A 20499-nucleotide genomic window follows, 5' to 3' on the forward strand; every position below is an offset into this window, starting at 1 on the left:
ATATATTCTTACCTTTTCATAATATTTTTATTTTTGTTCATTTTTTCTTGCTATTTCTTTCGAAAATAAATATTTTAATACGATTTTTCATACACAATTTTTATTTAATTGTTTTTAAAATTACATATTAACATGAAGAATATTAATAGTAAAAGAATGTTCTCTTACAAATAAAATTATTTGATGGCCTGTTAAATTACTAAAAATATATTTTTCTGTATTTTTTAATTAATTTTATTTGGTATTTTTGTATTTTTAAATTATATTTTATAGGATTACCATATCGATATTTTTAGAGACCACCATAATGTTAATACACGAAAGAATTCCCATTAATAAACGAAGATAGAAAAAAAAAAAAGGAGAAGCAATGTTTTGATACCATTTAAGTTTAATTTATTATATATTAAAGTTTCTTCAAATAACTCAGTCACCCCTTCTGGTTCTTGTAATGATCCCCACTTCCCATTAGTTTTGGAATTTCTGTCAAACCTACCATGGCCATCTACTTCGTGTAATTAGCATTCGCCATTAGGTAGAGTATATTGGTGTCTTACAATCTAAATTGTTCATCATATTTTACTAAATAATATAGAAGGGTTGTACTTCTTGAATCACTTGTCTGATCTTCCATTGCTTCTTGTAAATTGTAATGGTTAATCTTGCATGGTTGACTTTCTCTTGTTTTTCCCTTTTATTTTGTCATGTAGTGTGTCAATTCTGAGATATGTAAACATTCAACCATCAAGGACAAAGAATGTTCACCGCAAATCACATTGGAATGCCTTTTTGTTTTTTTAATATTCATCCATATAAAGCAAAATTACTATAGGTGCATTTTATTTTATACGATAAAAGGACATTATGATGCACATTGGAATGTTGACTTCAATAAAACTGAATTATGTTGTCTTCAACAATACTGAAGTAAAATGTGTAATTGTAGCTACCAGATAAAAGAAAACTGTGCACATACAGCTAAGTAACTCAATGAAGTACCACTATTCCATGTCTAAAATACAAAACCAGAAGGGCGAATTTTGGAGTCAATTCAATAGTAGGGATATTAAAAACTGGTTTTTCTTTTTTACCTTTTTCCAAATTTTATATTTGATTGACATGTCAATAAAAAGAACAATATAATGAAACACTTTATTTACTATTATGTAGCTCAGTCTATTACAAATAAATGAATTAGTATACTGTAAAGCAATAGAAACATGTCCATATTCAAAGACAAGAAAATAGGAAACTATTTAGACTTTTCCACATCAGTTTGGAGGGTGCTGTCTCCAGTAGCCGCTGTGAAGTTGCGCCTTTCCTCAGAAGTAGCAGTGATAACTGGCATCCACACATCGGCTGTATCACTCAAGAGTGACTGCACCTGTGGATCTGAAGCCATTGATGATGATATCATCTCATCAAGATTATCCAATCTTGCTGATAATTTATCCAACTCCTCAGCTATTTCCAACTGTGTAGATAATGTATTAAAAAAATAAGAACACAAAATGAGAGAATGGTATTTCATTTTGTTGAAATTATGTGTTTGATATGTTCATAGAACTTAAGCACTAACCCTTATCTATACTAATAATGATCCTAATTAATTAAGAAAAAAAATCATGATAAGAAAAGAAAATATGATAGCTAATCCTCAATGAGGAAATAAAAATGTTGAGAAAATATAATAACTAATCCCAAGAGATAACGAGGAAATCGAAAAACTAATTCACAGGATAATATAAGATGAAAAAATCTTTTCATATGTTCTAGCACATTTCAACAGGGATAAGAGAACTCTGCATCAAGTGAAAAACACCTCGTTAAGGTGCTGCGTTGACTTTGAAGGAACTTTTGTAACCTCTAATCCAAGAGTTTCAATTTTAGAACGCAGCTCAACTTCTTCTTGATTCGTCAGTGATTCCACCTACACAGTTTACCATCAAATATGCATGAGTACATTATATAGCAATGATCACTAAGCAATAAGCAGGGGAAGCTGAGCTATGGATGGAATCCAGAGAAGCTGCATGCATAGGTAATATTCAATATTTTATGCATTAGAATGCTTAATACATAAGTGATTAAAAAGCTTGCAATCTGTAGCAGCAATGGTCAAAGATATTAAAATTATGAATATAACAAATAAAACTCATCAAGGTGGAAAAAGTACTCTAATCTTCTAATGTTTACAACAACAGTGGAAACAAGTTAAATCTAATTATAGGAAGCAGAGGATTAAAATCATAGTTAAATGAAATGAAGATCATAAAATGTAAATGATTATGTGCAATTCACAGTACAGAATCACTTCATAAAATGTAAATGATTATGTGCAATTCACAGTACAGAATCTCGACGGAGAAATCCACAAGTTCATAAAAAAAACTACCGTACCCCATTGCTCGGAGGCTCCTAGCTATGTGAAGGAGAAATCCACAACTCCATAGTTTCAACAAAAAAAGCTATAGATTTTTACTATTTTCTTTTGGGTATAGTATCCTCACTGGAGGGTCATGGGTAGCAATCCTAGAAACAGATTTTCCACTTGTAAGGGTAAGGCTATGTGCATTTACCATCCCTAGGCCCCAATAGTTGGGACTTGGGAGCCTTGTGAACTTGGTTGCCCTTTTATTTTTGGGCACAGTCTCCTCAGTTTTGGGCAGTTGAGAAAAAGAGCAATATAAGTGCTAGTAAGAAGTGTTGATAAGATGGAAGATAATCCACCTATTAGGGATAGAAGTAGATAAAGACTTTTAAGTGAAACCATTAAAAGAATTAATTCTAACTGGCCTCTGTAAAGATTTTATTTTTGACACTACATAATGATTTGTTCGATCTATGTGTCCAACCCCATCTAATGGCAAAAGATTTTAGTTATCATACAATATCCTCACTAATGCTCATTTATCTCCAAATTTTGAAAACAATAATGCTCATATCGGTCAATAACTTGGTACAAACACACTGTTAAAAGCAGATATGGATACCCTTTTATTTCCTCTGCCTCATTATTATCCATACATCATTCACAATTGAAACATGGATAACAGCAGCTTCAATGTGACTATCTGTTAATACATGCACAGTGATATTGCATATTATAAGGTCCAGACAAATATATTAGACCTTTAGGGTGCACTACATGGTGCATCATTGCACAGTCAAATTCTTGGATGCTTGAGTCATGAAGCCGTCACAAATATATTGAAAGTGAAGATGACAGAAGTGCATGCAGCTAGAAGAAAGATGAATGAAGAAACCATTCTCAAAAGGGTATAGACAGTATGCATTAGAAATTGATAACTACAACTTGTCGCCTTATTGGTGGTCACCCCTAGCTCACCTTAATGCAGCCTATCAGAGTTGGTTGCCAATGTCTTGAAAAGGGCTACCTATAAAGGGGCTAATCAGAAAGGCTGAGTGAAGCATAGTAGTGTGCAGCTGTTGGGACATCAACTCTTAAGGGGTTGAGATCCCATATCGATTAGAGATAAGGCCTAAGTAGTGCTTATAAAGCTTGGACTATCCTCACTGTAAAAGCTGGTTTTTGTGCGGTTCAGTTAGGCCCTAACCCCAAAATCTAAGATAACTTCATGCTAGTTATCTTTTAACTGATATCAATACATGTCAAGTTTTTGTTTGAATTTTCTTTTATTTTTATGAAACTCTTAAAAGTTTTGATATGTTGATATCTTACATGTCACAAAGAGACAATTAGCATTGATTGTCCAACTATTCATCTTACAGTTTCATTTACCATACAAATTCAGATCATGGCATCCAGAATAACTGGGAAATTGCTTTTACCTCGCTCATTCACAAATTTTAACCATAAGGTCAAAGAAGCATATAAAATTATAAAAGCATGGTTAGTTTTGGCTCTAGGACGATTGTGTTGTGTCCCCCCATCTTCATGGAATTTGATAGAAACCCTTTAGAAAGAATGGGAATGAGTCTGCAAACAGTTAGGCGGTTAGGCCCATTAAGGGTGGGATTATGTTAAGCTGTAAACAGTTTAGGAGACTTTTGGTGATTGAGAAAACAGTGTAAGGAGTGGATCCAAACCTCTCCAAATATCTGGAGTAGTGTATTTTTTTTCCTTGGGGGCTTCTCCCTAGTTTCATTCAACAAGAAACAGTTCTTTCACACTGTTATGATACCAGTTCTAACAGAATTACACAAACAACAACAGATAAAGAGGATTAGCCTACCGCATTGTTGCAGTAACCCATTACTTTCCACAAGAGAAACAACAAATTCTCATGAGTCAGTAGGAGTCGTATTAAGCATATAGAGGAAAACATACTTCTGATCTCTGTTCAGGGGATTACCCCAGGGTAACATCAAAACAACAATTCATCATTGAAGACAGTAAAATGTTAAGACGAACATAAAATATAAGACTGGCATAAGTTACAAACCGCCATAACTACGATTCAAAGTATGGGATATCAAATGCAAATCACACCTGGCACAAGGGACCTTGCTTACAGCTCTGACCCCACAAACAACTACAAAAATGTAGACTTCAGACAAATGTAAACCAACTATGCTCATTTTAAGACACATCAATACGGTGATACTTCGATTCTATCTGTATCTCTCTATCTCTCAATACTCGCTCTCAAATCAGATATTCTTCTTATCCTTGTGGCAAAGTCCATAAAAGATCTGATGCAATTACATTCACCACAACAACAATTACATACAGAGGGGAAACATCAGTACTCCGGACAAGGATTAATCACAAACCTCAAATGTACGATGGAAAACTCGTAAAACCACACACAGAGCAAAGTATGTGCCTATGCTAGATAACTGCCCAAAACCCAAGTTAAATTACGATCCAGCGAGTAAAATCAAACAGAATTCAAGCATAAAATCGCAACAGAAACGCAATTCAGAGATCTGATAATAATAAGATGGTGAAAAGTGAAATACCCAGATGATGAAATTCCATAAAAAGGGAAAAACTTGAATGTTAATTCGAGAATGGAACAACATATTGAGCAGATAATAATAATAAGATGAAAAGACATAGAGGGGGGAAAATGAACCTGGTGGAGAAGATTGGAGAGAAGCTGAAAGAGCTGTTCATCGGGTTTCCCTTCCTCTGCCATAGGATTGGGATTTCTCGGTCTGTGAAACCGCTTTCTTTAGTTTTGTTGCTGACGCTTTCTGTGATCTCTTCTGATATTTAGCTCCTTAACACAGAACAGGACAGTGTCCCAATTCCGTATACACGAAAAGTGTCCAAATCTAACTTCATTTTTTACTGTGGATTCTAGTTTATCTATATCTTAATTCAACCAAAAATTTAAATTGAATAATTTGTTTGGACTTCAATTAAGACATGATAATATTTTTAAAAAGTTTTAAATTCACTTTTGATGTTCTATTTTTTAAAATTCATAATTTTAATTTTCTATTTTAAAATATAAACATTTAATCTCTTCTTTTTATAAAATCTATAATTTTGATCAATCCCAATGCATTAACAACGAGTAAAAAACCATTATGACACTAATTAACTTGCAATATTTGTAAACAAATTATATATAAATTAGAAAAAAATGTAATATTAATTCCCCTAGTTTGATTAATTCATAATTTTGATTCTCCTAAAATTTAATTGAGACATTTGGTCCCTTTAATTCTAAAAATTAAGGATTTTTGTTCCTCTATCAAATGGAGTAATTGCCTATATGGCATATTTATGTCGTGTTTATTAACTAATAATTGTGATTATTGGAATTATTAACTTAAAATTTTCCGCCCCTCCCTAAAAGTGTATTTTGCAAGGATTGAACTCAAATCCTCCCCTACAAACTCAGTGTATGTTGTCAATTGAACTATACTTTGGATAGTTATTAACTTAATTTTAAATTATTAAAAATTTCTCAGATCAAACTTTCTCTTCTTCACAATTGATTCAAAGAAGCATAACAAGATAAGAGAAGTGGTTAGGCTTCAAATCTTCAAGAAGTGGAAGAAAGTTGCAACTACTTCCAACAACAACAATAAAACAAAACCACATTCCATCGCCGCCACCATTATCATCAAACACAAAAATAGAAAATAAACATATAGTTAAAGTACCTTTTTAGTCCTATAATTTATTATTTAAGTTTGATTTGGTCCTTTAATTTTTTTCGAGTTCATTTTGGTTCTCTAATTTTTAAAACTGGTTCAATTTTGACCTTTTATCTAAATTAAACTGACGATGTTAAGAAATGTGCATTTTGTGACAATTTAAAATCATTTATTAGTAATTTTAAACCACCATAAAGTGTGATTTCTTAACATGATTGACCCAATTTAGATGGAAGGACCAAATTGAATCATTTCTTAAAGTTAGAGGACCAAATTGAATCCTAAATAGACTAGAAGACTAAATTAAATCTAAAAAGAAGTTAGAGGATAAAAAACTAATTTAACCTAAACCTACCATTGCAAAAAAAAAATTATTAGGAAAGCATGAATTCCTTGAGTTCATCATAATGAAGGAATGCTACTAAACAATAGTATTAGAGTAAGGCCTATAATAATATAGAAAAAGCGACATTGTCATGGTGTTCTTCACTAAAAAGGACATTATTGTAGTTCATACAAATTTGATTTGTTCAAGTGAATTTGGTATTATTATATTAATATTGATAACTTATTTCATTCACTAAGATGACTTTTTTTATTTTAGTATTATAAAACTATTTTAGTATTGAATTAAAAATATTGTTGCAAATAATTAATTATCGAAGTATAATTGCATCATTATTTTTTTTAGTGGCATGCAATGATAAATAAACTATTACATCAATAATAATATCTTATTTTTGTCACTAAAGTATCAAAATAAAAATAAAAATAAAATTTTAAAAAATATGGGGTGATAAATTATAATAAGATATATTAAAAAGTATAAGTCATTGTTTATTTGATTTTAGACTAATTAAGATCCGATTAACATCACTATATTTTCTAATACAACGGAAAATCTACTATGTTTAATACCATAATTTTTTGCACATCTCAAGCGTCTAATGTCATGTAAATTTTGTATTTAGGAGAACGTCACACATAATACTAAAACCAAATACTCGAAAGTTGCTAACAATTCACATACTCTCAAATATTTCATGTCACAAAATATAATTTCATTCAAGAACAAAATTGAGAGAACTCATATCTTAAATAGCCCATGTATATATTCTTTTCACAATCCAATCATTTTATCATTAGTGTATAAAGTCAATAAAATGTCACTTCTAAATCCCCACATTGATGGATCCCAAATAATCGAAACACATTTAAATAAATAGAATACACACAAATTTCACTCATAGTGTTCAAAACTTCTTCGTTTGTGTAATATAATAAGAGTTATAACCACTATCAATTTTACACTGAATACTTAAATATCAATAAATAATAATAACAACTAATGTAACAATTTAATTACAACATTTTAAGTAGTTAATCATCCCAAAATAGCTAGCAGCACAATTAATAGCAATTAAAAGAAGAAAAAAAACTTTTATACCAATTGAATATAAATTAATGCACTCCAATCAATTTAGAGAAACTCATAATTCATGTAACAATGGAAATTAAATAATAAAAAAAACTATTGTCATGTTAATGCAATCAACATCATTCATACCAAAATAATCTTCAAGTTTAATCATGAAACTTTTTAGCATGAAAAAGTACAATATGTGTCACGTTTGAATACTCAAATCTTAGAATAAAAATGTACAATATCTTATAAAATAATATATTGCTTCACACAAATGAAAAATTATTTTAATCATCTAAACATATACTTGATGACACCAATTGAGGAAAACTTGGAACCAATATTTCCAACTTAGAACAAATATACACAGTATCTCATAACTTGATGCATATATATAAGGAAAAAAACATCAAACACATATTGGTTCAAGAATGAGTCACATCTTATTCATGAGAATGGATACTCTCACTGTAATGTTAATTTCACTTCTCCCTAAAGACTTTTTAACTCAACACATAAAAAAACTTCTAAAAAATTATAAGTATCCAATATTTCTCCCATGTGTTTAAAAAAAATACCATTCATAATGATTTCAGGAGAGGTTCTAAAAAAAATTGCTAATTTCATCTTGCAAATTATGGCTTGCAATTTGCTATTTTTCTTACCTTTCCACCACATTTTTTCTTGGTAGATTTAGATTTCACACATAAACAAATAAAAAAAAATGTCATATAATTGTGTACCTCAATGTGACAAATACTAAGGTCAAAACTTTAAAAATTAGTCTCATTTAATTTCTAGCATTGGGGCTCAATCAACCATTATATCTCTTCTCCTCACTATGTGGTATAGGATCCAAGTGTTGTTAAGCTCACACATGATGCAAATAAACGAAACGTCTCACTGTACATCATCATGAACAACTTATAAGTCCTTAAGGTTGTTATCCTAGGTGTTCGAATCCTCGATCCCACGAACTATTCACAACCAGTGAACCAATCATTCATGAACATAATCTAAAAATAAATATGATTACAAACAAACTAAGCCTGAAATGTGTGTTAAAAACACTATCCTTAAGGACTTATCCGCATAATGCGTAAGCCCCCTAAGATTTAACGAGCTAATCTCAAATAATAGGGGCATCAGAACTGACAAGTAGTAACACAAAGAGTAGATAACCCAAAAACAAATAAGGAGAAATTGGATGAAATATACTCCCATTGGAGGAAGGAGAGCATCCTTTTTATAGTTAGAAAAAGGCACATAATAATAATAATGTGTAATAAAGATAATTAACTACAAATAATGAGTAATTATTATGTTAAAATGAAGTATTAAAATCAATTTAAAACAAAAATTATGGCTAATTAAAATTGTAATAAGGAATTACAATAAAGTCATTATATTGGAAAATATTCAAAGTTAAAATAATGAATAGTAACCTTTTGAAATATACAAAATATACAACATAACATATTAAAATGTGATAATTGGCAATTTTGCATACGTATTTTGGTGTATAATTTTACAATTGTTTAATCTTTTCTATAACTTAGAGTTTTTGCTTGCTCAAATTTCATAGAATCTTGTAATTATATAGGACTAATACGTTCTGATGGTTTAATTAGGTTTTCTTACTAGTTTATATCTTTTTGTGATGGAATTGAGGAAGAAACTCTTTTGGTTGATGCAAAGCAATAAGAGCTTCCATGATATATCAAGTTATCTATTTTTGGACTTTGCTAAAAATGTGTGCTGAAAGAACTCAATCGTTGGATATGATACTTAAAGAAAAATTAACAAAGAGGAACTTGACCAAAAGCTTAGAAAGAAATTTTAAAAACATGTTCACAAAATTGAATCACAACTCTAGGTCAGTTAAAACATATAAAGAAAGATGCATATAACACAATATTTCTATTGGTTTGTCTCTACTATTGAGACTACGTTCAATCCTTGACAATCCACCAATTTTTCACTATCTTTCACAAAGATACAAGTTTAGTTTTACAAGCTATTTCTAGCTTTTCCCAAGTAGTGATTACACTAGCCTCTCTAAGCTGAAAATCCAAGTTTTGTTTTCTACCAATCCACTTTTGGCTCTACATCAACATATTTGTTTAAGGTTTTGTGTACACAAACTAAGTTAATAGTCTTACAAATGGATACGCACATTCAACTCATAATGTTTTTCTCTCAGGATTGACAAAGTTTTTTGGGAGCTATTTACAACTTGAGATATTTAGAGAGTTTGAATGCTTATTGGATACTTACGTTCAAAATTTGTAACTTGAGCACTTCAAATTTTTTGGTATTTATAAACGTACTAATGAGGTAATCGTTGTCTCAAACAGTCTTATCTATGCATCTGTCGATCATCCCATATTAGAGTATCCATTGAAGCATTTAATGCAACATTAAATTCTTGTCACCAACCAATCATAAAACACTCTGCATATTTTCCTTGAGTAGAACTCGAAATTTGACTTCGGAGATCAAATCAACTTTTGTTCAGAGAAATACATTATCTTTTGCTTTGGGTGTGTCTTTTTTATGTAGTTGGTAGCTTATTATTTGACTTTTTCTTCCTCTTTCTCTTCAACAAATCTCATGAAGAATATTTAGACACTCCCTACATAGAGGATCCAAACACATCGAGCATTAACTTGGTCTTAAATGCTATAGATCTCAACATCAGTATGCAATTGTTTGATACATCAAACGTAGATTCAGTGCATCAAACGTACATTTCAGACACAACCTTTTTTAAACTTAGTATTTATTTGCATTAAATTAAAAAGAAATGAGGGAATTGATTTGTCTTATGACTTAACAACACTAGGAATGAATCTTGATTTGTTGGTCATCTTATGATCTTAAGCTTAAAGCAAGTTACCTTGTTAAGTTATCAAGAGATTGAAGCTTAACAATGAAACTTAGGATCTCTTCTCCTAAAGGATTAGGGTTTGGGTGACTTTTCATGAACAATGTCTATATTAATTGAAGTACAAAATATGATTTTAAATATGTTTTGAAAGAAAGTGATGTTTTGTGAAATCTAACTGCAACAATTCCATCTCGTTTGCAAAGCCTGAACTTTTTCATATTTCTTCACATTATAAAAATCCAAAAATAGTTTCAAAGCTTGTTTCATTGCTTTGCTTCCTTTATCGTAATCAAAATCTCATTTTTATTCGTTAATTATTATGTTTGTTAAGTCTAGCTAGTAAACAACCACAACCCTAGGCCCAACAAGAGGATTACGTAACTAATGGAGATTATTCATGGAGGTAATAGTATGTCTTTTTGTCAATTTTATTTCCTTAAGTTTTACAACAAAATATAAGTAATGGTTTTTTCGCTTTTACGTAGATCCAGTGGTAGATTGTTATAGACATTTGAGGGTGGTACCTAAGGACACAAACGAACATGATATCTTGCAATAGACATTGACAATCACATAGGATGGCATAATAGTTGGATGCAACTCATAGGGACAAAGGAACAGGACCACTAGTCATAGGGGAAGTTAACTTTTCTTTACATTTTTTTATTTATATTTACATATATAGTATCTTATGTTTTATGCATGTATTAGTGTTTAGATATACAATAGAAATGTAATTTTGTTGTATTTGAGGGTGGTACCCAAGAGCATAGACAAACATGATATCTTGCAATAAACATTGACAATCGCACAGAGGACCACTTGTTGTAGAGGCAGTTGACTTTTCTTTGCATTTTTTTACTTATAATTAAATATGTAGTATCTTATGTTGTATGCATGTATCAAGGTTTAGATACACAATGGAAGTACAATTTTGTTGTGTATATAAACCCAAATACATAATGAAATTATGATTATGTTATGTATTTTTTATATTTTTATTCTAATTATTGAATTATGATGTAAGTTAATTTTTTTATTATTGATTTAATTATGATATAAATTGTCTTAATAATGATACATGTTACCTTTTTTAATAGTAATAGAATTATTTATCATTTAAATTAATTTTTTAATTGAAATTTAAATTAGTGACTACACAAATTATATTTTTTAATTACAATCAAATTAATTATGATACAAATTTATATCATAATCAATTAGATTATTATTAAAAAAGATAATTTATATAATAATTAATTTAATTACCACTATAAATGAGAACTTCAATAGTAATTATTTCAATTTAAAAAAAAAGTAAGTTGTATCATAATTTTTTTTATTTACCTTTAAAATGTATATTTTTAAAAATTATATTTAAAATTATTCACACAACAAAAATATAATTATGTTGTGTATTACATAACATAAATATAATTTCATTATGTAATATACAATAAAATTATATTTTCTTAGTGTATTTTGGGATTGAAAAAAAATACTTAAACAAATTCAAAAATATGATTCCCGTGTAGAAATTGCAAATCGAAATCATATTTTTGTGAAAAGAGCATTTTTTAAATATAAAAATATATCAACCACGTTTGGTTGTGAATAGAAATTGAGGGGTAAGAATAGCGACTTCCTATATCTCTTATTATGATTGCCGAATGTCTAACCCAATCCACACTCTCTTATTGAGCTTGTTCTTCTAACAATTATCATCGTAATATTTTTTTCTTAATCACCTTATTTTGCATAAACCTATGTCTCTTTAGTAATTAAAAAATTGCGCTAATTTCTTTTCTAAATACTGTAAAATTTTTATGGCAAATTGGTGCTATGATAAAATGTTAATAGAAATATTTTATTTTAAAATGAGATAGTTTTATAGTAGGTATTTTTTTTGTCAAAGGCCTTTTTGCTTTATAAAAACTAATAACAAATAATTTTTGGAGTTTGCTATTGACCTCAGCCACATTGTTTTTATCTCTACCAACATTCTTAAATTTCAAAAATACCCTTCCTCACAATGCACAACCAAATCGTGATTTCGTTGTATTCTTTTTTTCACACCCCACTAGTTTAGCATAAATGTGTTTTTGTTGTGTAGCCAAGTGTGTGAAAAAAGTACACAAGGGAATGAACCACAATTTTATTGTACAAGTGGGGGTTAATTTAAGAAAGTACAGTATAAATATGATTGTATTGCTCAGTGTATAAGGAAATCAAACTTTTTTTGTATTTTTTTTTTTTGAAAAAAAAGAACAGCAAAAATATGATTCTATTACATAAATTGTTACACAAAATCACCATTTGTTGTGTTACAATTATGTAACATAACACAATCGTCATTATGTTAGTGTATCGGAAAGGGTGTGTGGTAGATGTCAATATGAAAAGAAAGAAGCAAAAGATCATTTTGATATTTACACATTTATAATAGGGATTAAAAGCAATTTTGGAGGGATTAATATCAATTCCCATAATTCTTTTGTAGATAAACCTAAAATTTAGATTTTGGTTATTTTATCCTTGAGTTGATCTTGTCCTAAACAAGAAAAACACATGCTAGTTTTTAAAAGCAATCTGGGTATTTTATTTTGTGTAAGACTACAACAAACCACTGATCCTGCGGAAACATAACACGACTCGGAACTCGACTTTGATTTTGTTTTGTTATTGAAAAGTACTAATTTCGCTATCTTAAAGTGCTTTCGATCAAAATATTAATAGGACTATAGCTTCGCAGAAATTAAGTCGAAAGTCCCTTTATGTATACAAAGCTCTATTCTAAAAGACCACCATCCATCTTTTCGGAAAGTTACAATTTTCCAAAAGCATATTACATTACTTTATGGTATATACACATACAACATTTCTTAGCATAGAAGTAAAAACAATTGCAATGTAGGGAAGATCTATCATTCAATTTACTGTGACCAATCATAAAATAGATATATAGACAAGAGCCTTTGGAGATGCCTTGTGTTCTGATCCCTGCCTGAATTAATTTGCAAGAAATTTTGTTTTGTTTTGACAATTATTCTGTGAGGTGTTCAATAATGCAAAATATAATAATATCCGAGTCAATGTCTTCTTGGTCACTTGTCGTCGTTTCAGGCAAATAAAGAAAGACCAGAATGAACATGCATGTGGACAACGAAAAATTTATAGCCCATAAGAAATATTATACCTAACTTGAGATCAAAGCCAAAAGTCATTTCAATGATGCTTACTACACTATCTTGATCTTCTTTCTTTTCCACTCAACCTATCTAGTATGCAGATGGATCATGCTGATTCATAAATCTGCCTAATCTTTGACAATGATATTCACTAATATCTAATGCCTCCTTCTTTGTTTCTTTTTTAAAGACCACTTGCATGCGGGCACACATATATAGAGGTTTTTCAAAAGAAAATATATTTCAGAATATTAGTTTTATTTTCTAAAACAATTTAATATGTTTTTAGTCTATATATTTTAAAAAAAATGTAATATTGAGACTAAAATTAATATTTCAAAATATTTTAAAGAGCTACAAATGTATTTTGACCATGAAAAGAATTAACTCTAATAACTCACTAATTAAATTAAGACTTAATTTTTTTTTAATCCCTTAAATTTGTGAGTCTATTTTTTTAGTCCCCAAAATAATAATAAAAATATTTTTAATCCCTTAAATTTAAAAAAATATATTTTTTTAACCCTTCTGCTCTAATGAAAACTTGTATTTTATTTAGTCTCGTAAATTTTTGACGGATGGACTAAAAAGAATGTTTTTTAAATTTGTGAGATTAAAACATATAAATTTTCATTGGAAGGACTAAAAAAAATAGACTCTAATTTAGGAAACTAAAAATATAAATACTCCATTTGAATCAGGTTAACAATAACTCACTTATTGAATTAGTAATCCAACTAATACTTTGAGTTAATGACCAAGAGAATATTTAGAATAACTTATTCGACATTATAAAAATGCTTCATGATATTTTTTTTTAAATTAAACATGTTTCACTTTCAATACATTTTTATAAATTTATGGATAAAGTATTTTTTATTTAATAGAATTTATTAAAGAGGCATTTAATTTCACTCCCAAGTTGAATTTAATAAGCAACGACTCTGACCTATAGAGTTAAAATTGTACGAAAAAAGTAGCCCAAAAGCAAAAGTAGGATAAATTCAAATCCCTTTTTTAAGTTCCACTAGCACAACCGAAAAGGTGGCCTAATTAATAATTTAATCTAATCTAATCTAATCTAATGGAACTCTAAAGTAATTAATACCATCCGCAGCTATCTACGTGCTCTCCGCTGGTTCTGTCAATTGTGCAATACATGTTAGTTTCTATAAACCCCTTGTTCCATCAAACACATATGTCATATTCTTTCTCAATTTGTAATGAATAATATATTTATATATCAATAAAATTTGATATAATTAACAGATTCTTGAGTTCCTTAACCTTAAAGATGTTAGCCGAAGTTCAATTCTTGTGCACATGAATAGAAAAATGTTTTGTGGAAAGAAGGAAAGCACACTTCAATAATGTTTACAAAATAGATTAATTTCCAATTATTGGATGGAAGATACTAATGGTACAAACTAAAAAAAAAAATAACAATATACTAACAATAATTTTTTATTGATTGATAGAGTAAATTTTTTTACATTAATAATACATAATCATTAAAGTTAAGAACAACTTAATACACTTATTTACTATGTAATATATATATATATATATATATATATATATATACTTATGGGTTAGTTAGTGAAGTCTCGAGAGATTTTTTTTTATCATATGATATGAGAAATTTAAAGTACCTAAGTCAATGAATATTAATTAAAGAACAAATTACACTCATTCCCTTAAGTTTAACACTTATTATAGGCGTATCCTCCCCTTAGTTTACCTCTACACAAATTTTGTTACAATCACACCCCTTACTTCTGCAGGGTGTTAGTTCTATTAAATGAAACACATCACATGCATTGCCCATGTTTCTTTAATGAAATTGTAGGACATTTATGCCCTCATCTTCCTCACATCATCTGGTACAAGAACACCATATCAACAAAAACCAATATTCAAACTCAACAACACCAAGTATGGGTCCAAAGGAAAAAATGCAGAATCACGGAGGAGAAAATATTGACACTTACAACTTGGTGAATCAGAAAAACCTATCTAATTAAAATTAAAATCATCAAAAGTAAGCAAATAAGGGTTTGGAAACCCCGTTCTCACAATTGAAAACAATTGATTCATCGAAAATATTGAACCTTACAACTTAATGAATCAGAAAAACCTATCTATTTTTTTTCCTTAATTGTGATCATAGATAATAAAGTATAATATTTTTATTAATAATAATTATTTTCCATTATAGATATATAGTTTATTATATATCTAGCAAACCGTGATTTTGTAATTTAAATAATTGTTGTGAAATAAATAAATATAAAGTGAGTTTCTAATTAAAAAAAATTGTTGTGTGACATGCACGGTATATATGCTTATTTGTGAATAATACCAATATTTATTTTTTTTAAAAAAATTGAATTAATAATTATCAACTAAAAATAATAATAATTTTGTGTTAGATATCAATCATGTATGTTATATATATATACATGACGATTCGATTAATTATTATATTTATGGTTTTTCAGATATATAATAAACTATATATAAATATAAATATATATATATATATATATATATATATATATATATATAACGGACAATAATTATTATTAATAAAAACCATGATTTTCCAGATATATAATATTTTTATTAAAAAATGTAAAAATCATGGTTTGCCATATATTATTAACTTGCAATATAAATTTCAATAATGGTTTAGAAATCATGGTTTTTAACGATAACAACTATATATAAATTTTTCTATTAATATTAGTTACATGATAGAAAATAAAAATAATTTTTAACAATTTATATTCTTTTTAGCAAAGAAATTGTAGTTTTCTAATATATGTTCGGCACATGTATGTATTTAATAGAAAATTAATTTATAACCATTATACTTACAAATTATACTGAACAAATTATAGCAAATATCAAATAAAATTAAACTTAAGATTTATAATAATAGTTACATTTTTTCAGTATAACTTATATCAAATATTGTCATAAATAAATTCTGTTATTAGCATAAATTATTTACGAAAATAAATCATTTCTAAAAATGAATTATAATGATATCTTTTTAAAAAAGCACTAAACTGAGTAAAATAAATTTAGGGTAAGAAAGGACAACATGTGTGATATGATGAAATGATTTCAAATTTCAAAATCAAATGTACCTTAAAATTAATTAATGTAATAATTTTAACATCAACAGTTTTTCTGAGAGAGCCGTGCCTAGTTTTCCTTGTTTTTATTTCAAATTTCAATATAATAAATAGGTTGTAAATGTCATTTACAAAAAGGTTGTAAATGTCAAATCACTTTGTATTCAATTTGAATTCCATGCTTAAATTCATTTTTATTATTATCATTTTAAATTGAATAATATCTAAATATAAATGTTGTAAATAATTTGTGTTACGTAATGTACATAATCATCCATTTCTTATTTTCATTTAATTTAATAAAATAACAATTTATTTTAAAGCAATTATCACTTAAGTCTTGGACTTATTTCTATCAATAATTCAATGCATAGGCAAATATTAAGGAAAAGACGCATGGATTTTGAATATCTTTAGGTATAATTTTATATTTAGAAAAACTGACCAATAACTATTTCAATATACTTTTTGTTATCAATAACTATTTTTAACAAATGATGTAATAATCCTGTAAAAAAAGTGATGTAATAAATCTTTTATGCAGTAATTATTTTATGAAAATTTAAAATATGTCATAAAATATTTTCTATAGTTGATTTAAATAATTTCTATTATAAAATGAAGTTCGTATATTTTATTTTATATATAATTTATTTTGTAGAAATATCCCGATTTAAATTGTTATTCCTGAAATTCGGATTTAGAGGATTATGTTCGTGTGATTAAAAAACGAAATAATATCAGTCATTAATTTTTATTATTTCCATATTGAATGGAAGATATGTATATTCAATCATATATTTAAATGTTACTTTATTATTCATATTTTAACTTTCCTTATTTATAAGTTTCCCTTTTTTCCTTTTAGCGTAAAAAAAATTCCAGCTTATTTTCCCCCTCGGTTAAATGTTCTGCAAGACTTTACAAAAAATTATCTTTTTTTTTAAATTTTTTTATTAATTAATTGTATATTAATGCCATTTATTGTCTATTGGATAAATGATATTTGTATGATTGACATCATTTGACATATTAAGTTTTTTTTTATAAGGAATTGTATCGTATATAATATAAATAGATAGATTCTATTTTAAGCTTAATTAATTACGTCTTGTACTAAGATTATATGATATAATATTATTGTCTTTTGCTTTAAAAAAAAAAGAAAAAAAGATTATAATAGTTTTATATTATCATTTAGGGGTAAAAATAGGTTAGGTCAGGTTTTGATTGGTGTAAGTTTGACCTACATCACCATCACTAAGTCTAAGCCTAGTTTGTTACCTGTTAAAACTAATTTATTGAAGCATGAGTTTAGCTTGCATAAAAGCTTGACCTAACCTGAAAGCCTATATACAAGATCCAATCTAATTGAATACATAAAAAGTCTCAAAGCCTACTTGAGTCACATGATAGACCAATAATCTAAGACAGATCCATTATTGAAAGGAGGAATCCGAGGAAATATGAATATATTAATTCAAGATGTAGAAATGTAGAACTAAGAATGGAAGTGATAGACTGATTCTACTTATATATCATGCGACTGTATTCCAACCAAAAGATTTTTGATGGACCACCTGACTCTTATGGCTTGTATTACAAGTAAGTGAGATGGGTGAAAGTAAAAATGTATTACGTTTAGACACCCAATATTCAAGTTTAGTGAATATTTTTCCAAATCTATCGCCTGACCTTCTAATTAATTTTTTTTTAAAAAACTTAAATTTGACCTTTTTAATAAATAGGTCAAATTAGGTCGGGCCTTAACCTGACTAGGTCGTGGGCCTCTGTCAGATTATCTGATTTATTTACATTTTTAATTCATCATGTATGATAAAATTGTTGATTTATAATAATCACTTTAAAAGATATATAATAATAATTTGTGATTATATAATAGTGTAAAATTATTTCAATATTAGTGTATCACCCCTTCAACTCTTAAAAAATATTAAAAAATGATTCATTAATTGATGAAGCAGGAAATTAATAAGGTGTGGATCATATATTTTCGGAGTAAATGCTTGAAGTTGAAGTAGACGAACGGATATATTAACAAATGTAGCGCGACATCTAGAAGATGTAATGTTTGTATTGCCATTTATTTATATATGATTTTTTATTCGCTTCTGTGATTTTTAATAAATATTTAAATTTTATTTTTATTTTTATTTTTAATATATTTTTTAATTCTTAATAGATTAGTGAATTCTTGTTTGCTAGCTAATAATTTTTTTTCATTTGTTATTAATTTTTTTAAAAAGACTAGTAACAATTGACAAACTATTAGAAAATAAACATAAAATTTATTAATTTATTAGAAATTAAAAAAATCTAAATCTAAAAATAAAATTATTATTTTATTAGAAATTTAATACCAAAAAAAAATTAAAAAACAAACACAAATATAAATATTTATTAAGCATTGAAAACATATGTTAACTTTTTTTGTTAAGACAATCTTTCTTTTATATGATTATAGATTATAGCATCAGGAATCTGTAAACATGATTTTAGATTTGTCTTGTTATTTGATTTGTAGACTCACATTGGATGAGCAACATCAGGTGAGATTGGTGGCATCCAATTTGCCTGTAAAAACATAGATTTCTTTTTTAAAGAAATTTGATCTAAAAATTACATTTTACTTAATTTCAGTTATTATATAATCTGTTTAACTTTTTTTTCCTTTTCCTTTTTAAACTATATATTAAATTAACAGTAATCTTATTTTTTTTTGGAAAATCTTATTTAATTATTATATTTTATTAAATTGTAATTATTATAAAATTAATTTTTATCCCCGACCTTTTTAAATTATAAAAGCAATAGTAACTTTATCTGTTTTCAAGTAGTCTTATCTGAAGATTATATTTTATTAATTTTAGTTATTATATAATTATTTTTATCTCTTAGAACTTTTTTAAACTATAAAATCAATACAAATCTTGTATTTTTTAAGAACTTTTTTAAACTATAAAATCAATAGTAATTTTTTCGTAAGAAATCTTACGCGACCATTCTATTTTATTAATTCTAGTTCCTGTTTCCTAAAGTGTCTTTAGACTAACAAAACATTATAATTTTTAACTTCTAAAAATGTACATCAGCACCAAACATCACGATATCAGCTAGAGATAAAGGTTGAAATACATCACATATAAGAAAGAAAGGTATTTCCAATTTTTTATATTTCATATTTAACATTTAGTATTATTTGTCAGGCAAATTTATTTTTTATGGTGTCTACCGTGCTCAGGACTAAAGACCTAATACTACTAGTACTTATATAAGTTAAAGTGTTAAACTATTATATACTTTTAAAGGATGTGCCAAACCACTAAGATTTTGAGGTGAGTTTAAGGTATATAGCACATGAAGCTGCATAAAAATACAAAAAATAAAGATAAGAAAAAGAAGCATAAGAGAATCCATATTACAGATTTATAAAAGATGGGATGGCCAAAGGGACAACAAGTTATATCTTGACTACTATGATAAAATCAGATTAAATTCAAATCTGAGAATAATTCTGATATTCTATGCTTTCACCAAGATAATGATTAAGTGGTTAACCTTTCCCTCTCTTTTTATGCTGAATATTGATAACAAAAATTGAACAACTTTCACAACCATAAATTCTGCCTTATTAAATATATTGTCCTCTTCATTAAAACATAAGAACATAAAACCATATTTTTTTAATAAATAGTAGTATATAACTATATATAATGATAGTGTAATTTTTTTATA

The 20499-nt window shown here is 27.6% G+C and overlaps 1 protein-coding gene across 1 annotated transcript; it reads right to left on the bottom strand.

Moving 5' to 3' along the window:
* Positions 1-1140: 1140 nt before the first annotated feature.
* Positions 1141-5279, bottom strand: LOC100777666 (uncharacterized). The gene is made up of 3 exons (XM_003546811.3): positions 5064-5279; positions 1823-1930; positions 1141-1474 (listed from the first exon to the last, which is right to left on the bottom strand). The coding sequence occupies exons 1-3, from the start codon at positions 5124-5126 to the stop codon at positions 1253-1255; spliced, it is 393 nt and encodes a 130-aa protein (XP_003546859.1). The 5' UTR covers positions 5127-5279; the 3' UTR covers positions 1141-1252.
* Positions 5280-20499: the final 15220 nt, after the last annotated feature.

This window comes from Glycine max, chromosome 15 (genome assembly GCF_000004515.6).
Source record: "Glycine max cultivar Williams 82 chromosome 15, Glycine_max_v4.0, whole genome shotgun sequence".
Taxonomy (NCBI): domain Eukaryota; kingdom Viridiplantae; phylum Streptophyta; class Magnoliopsida; order Fabales; family Fabaceae; genus Glycine; species Glycine max.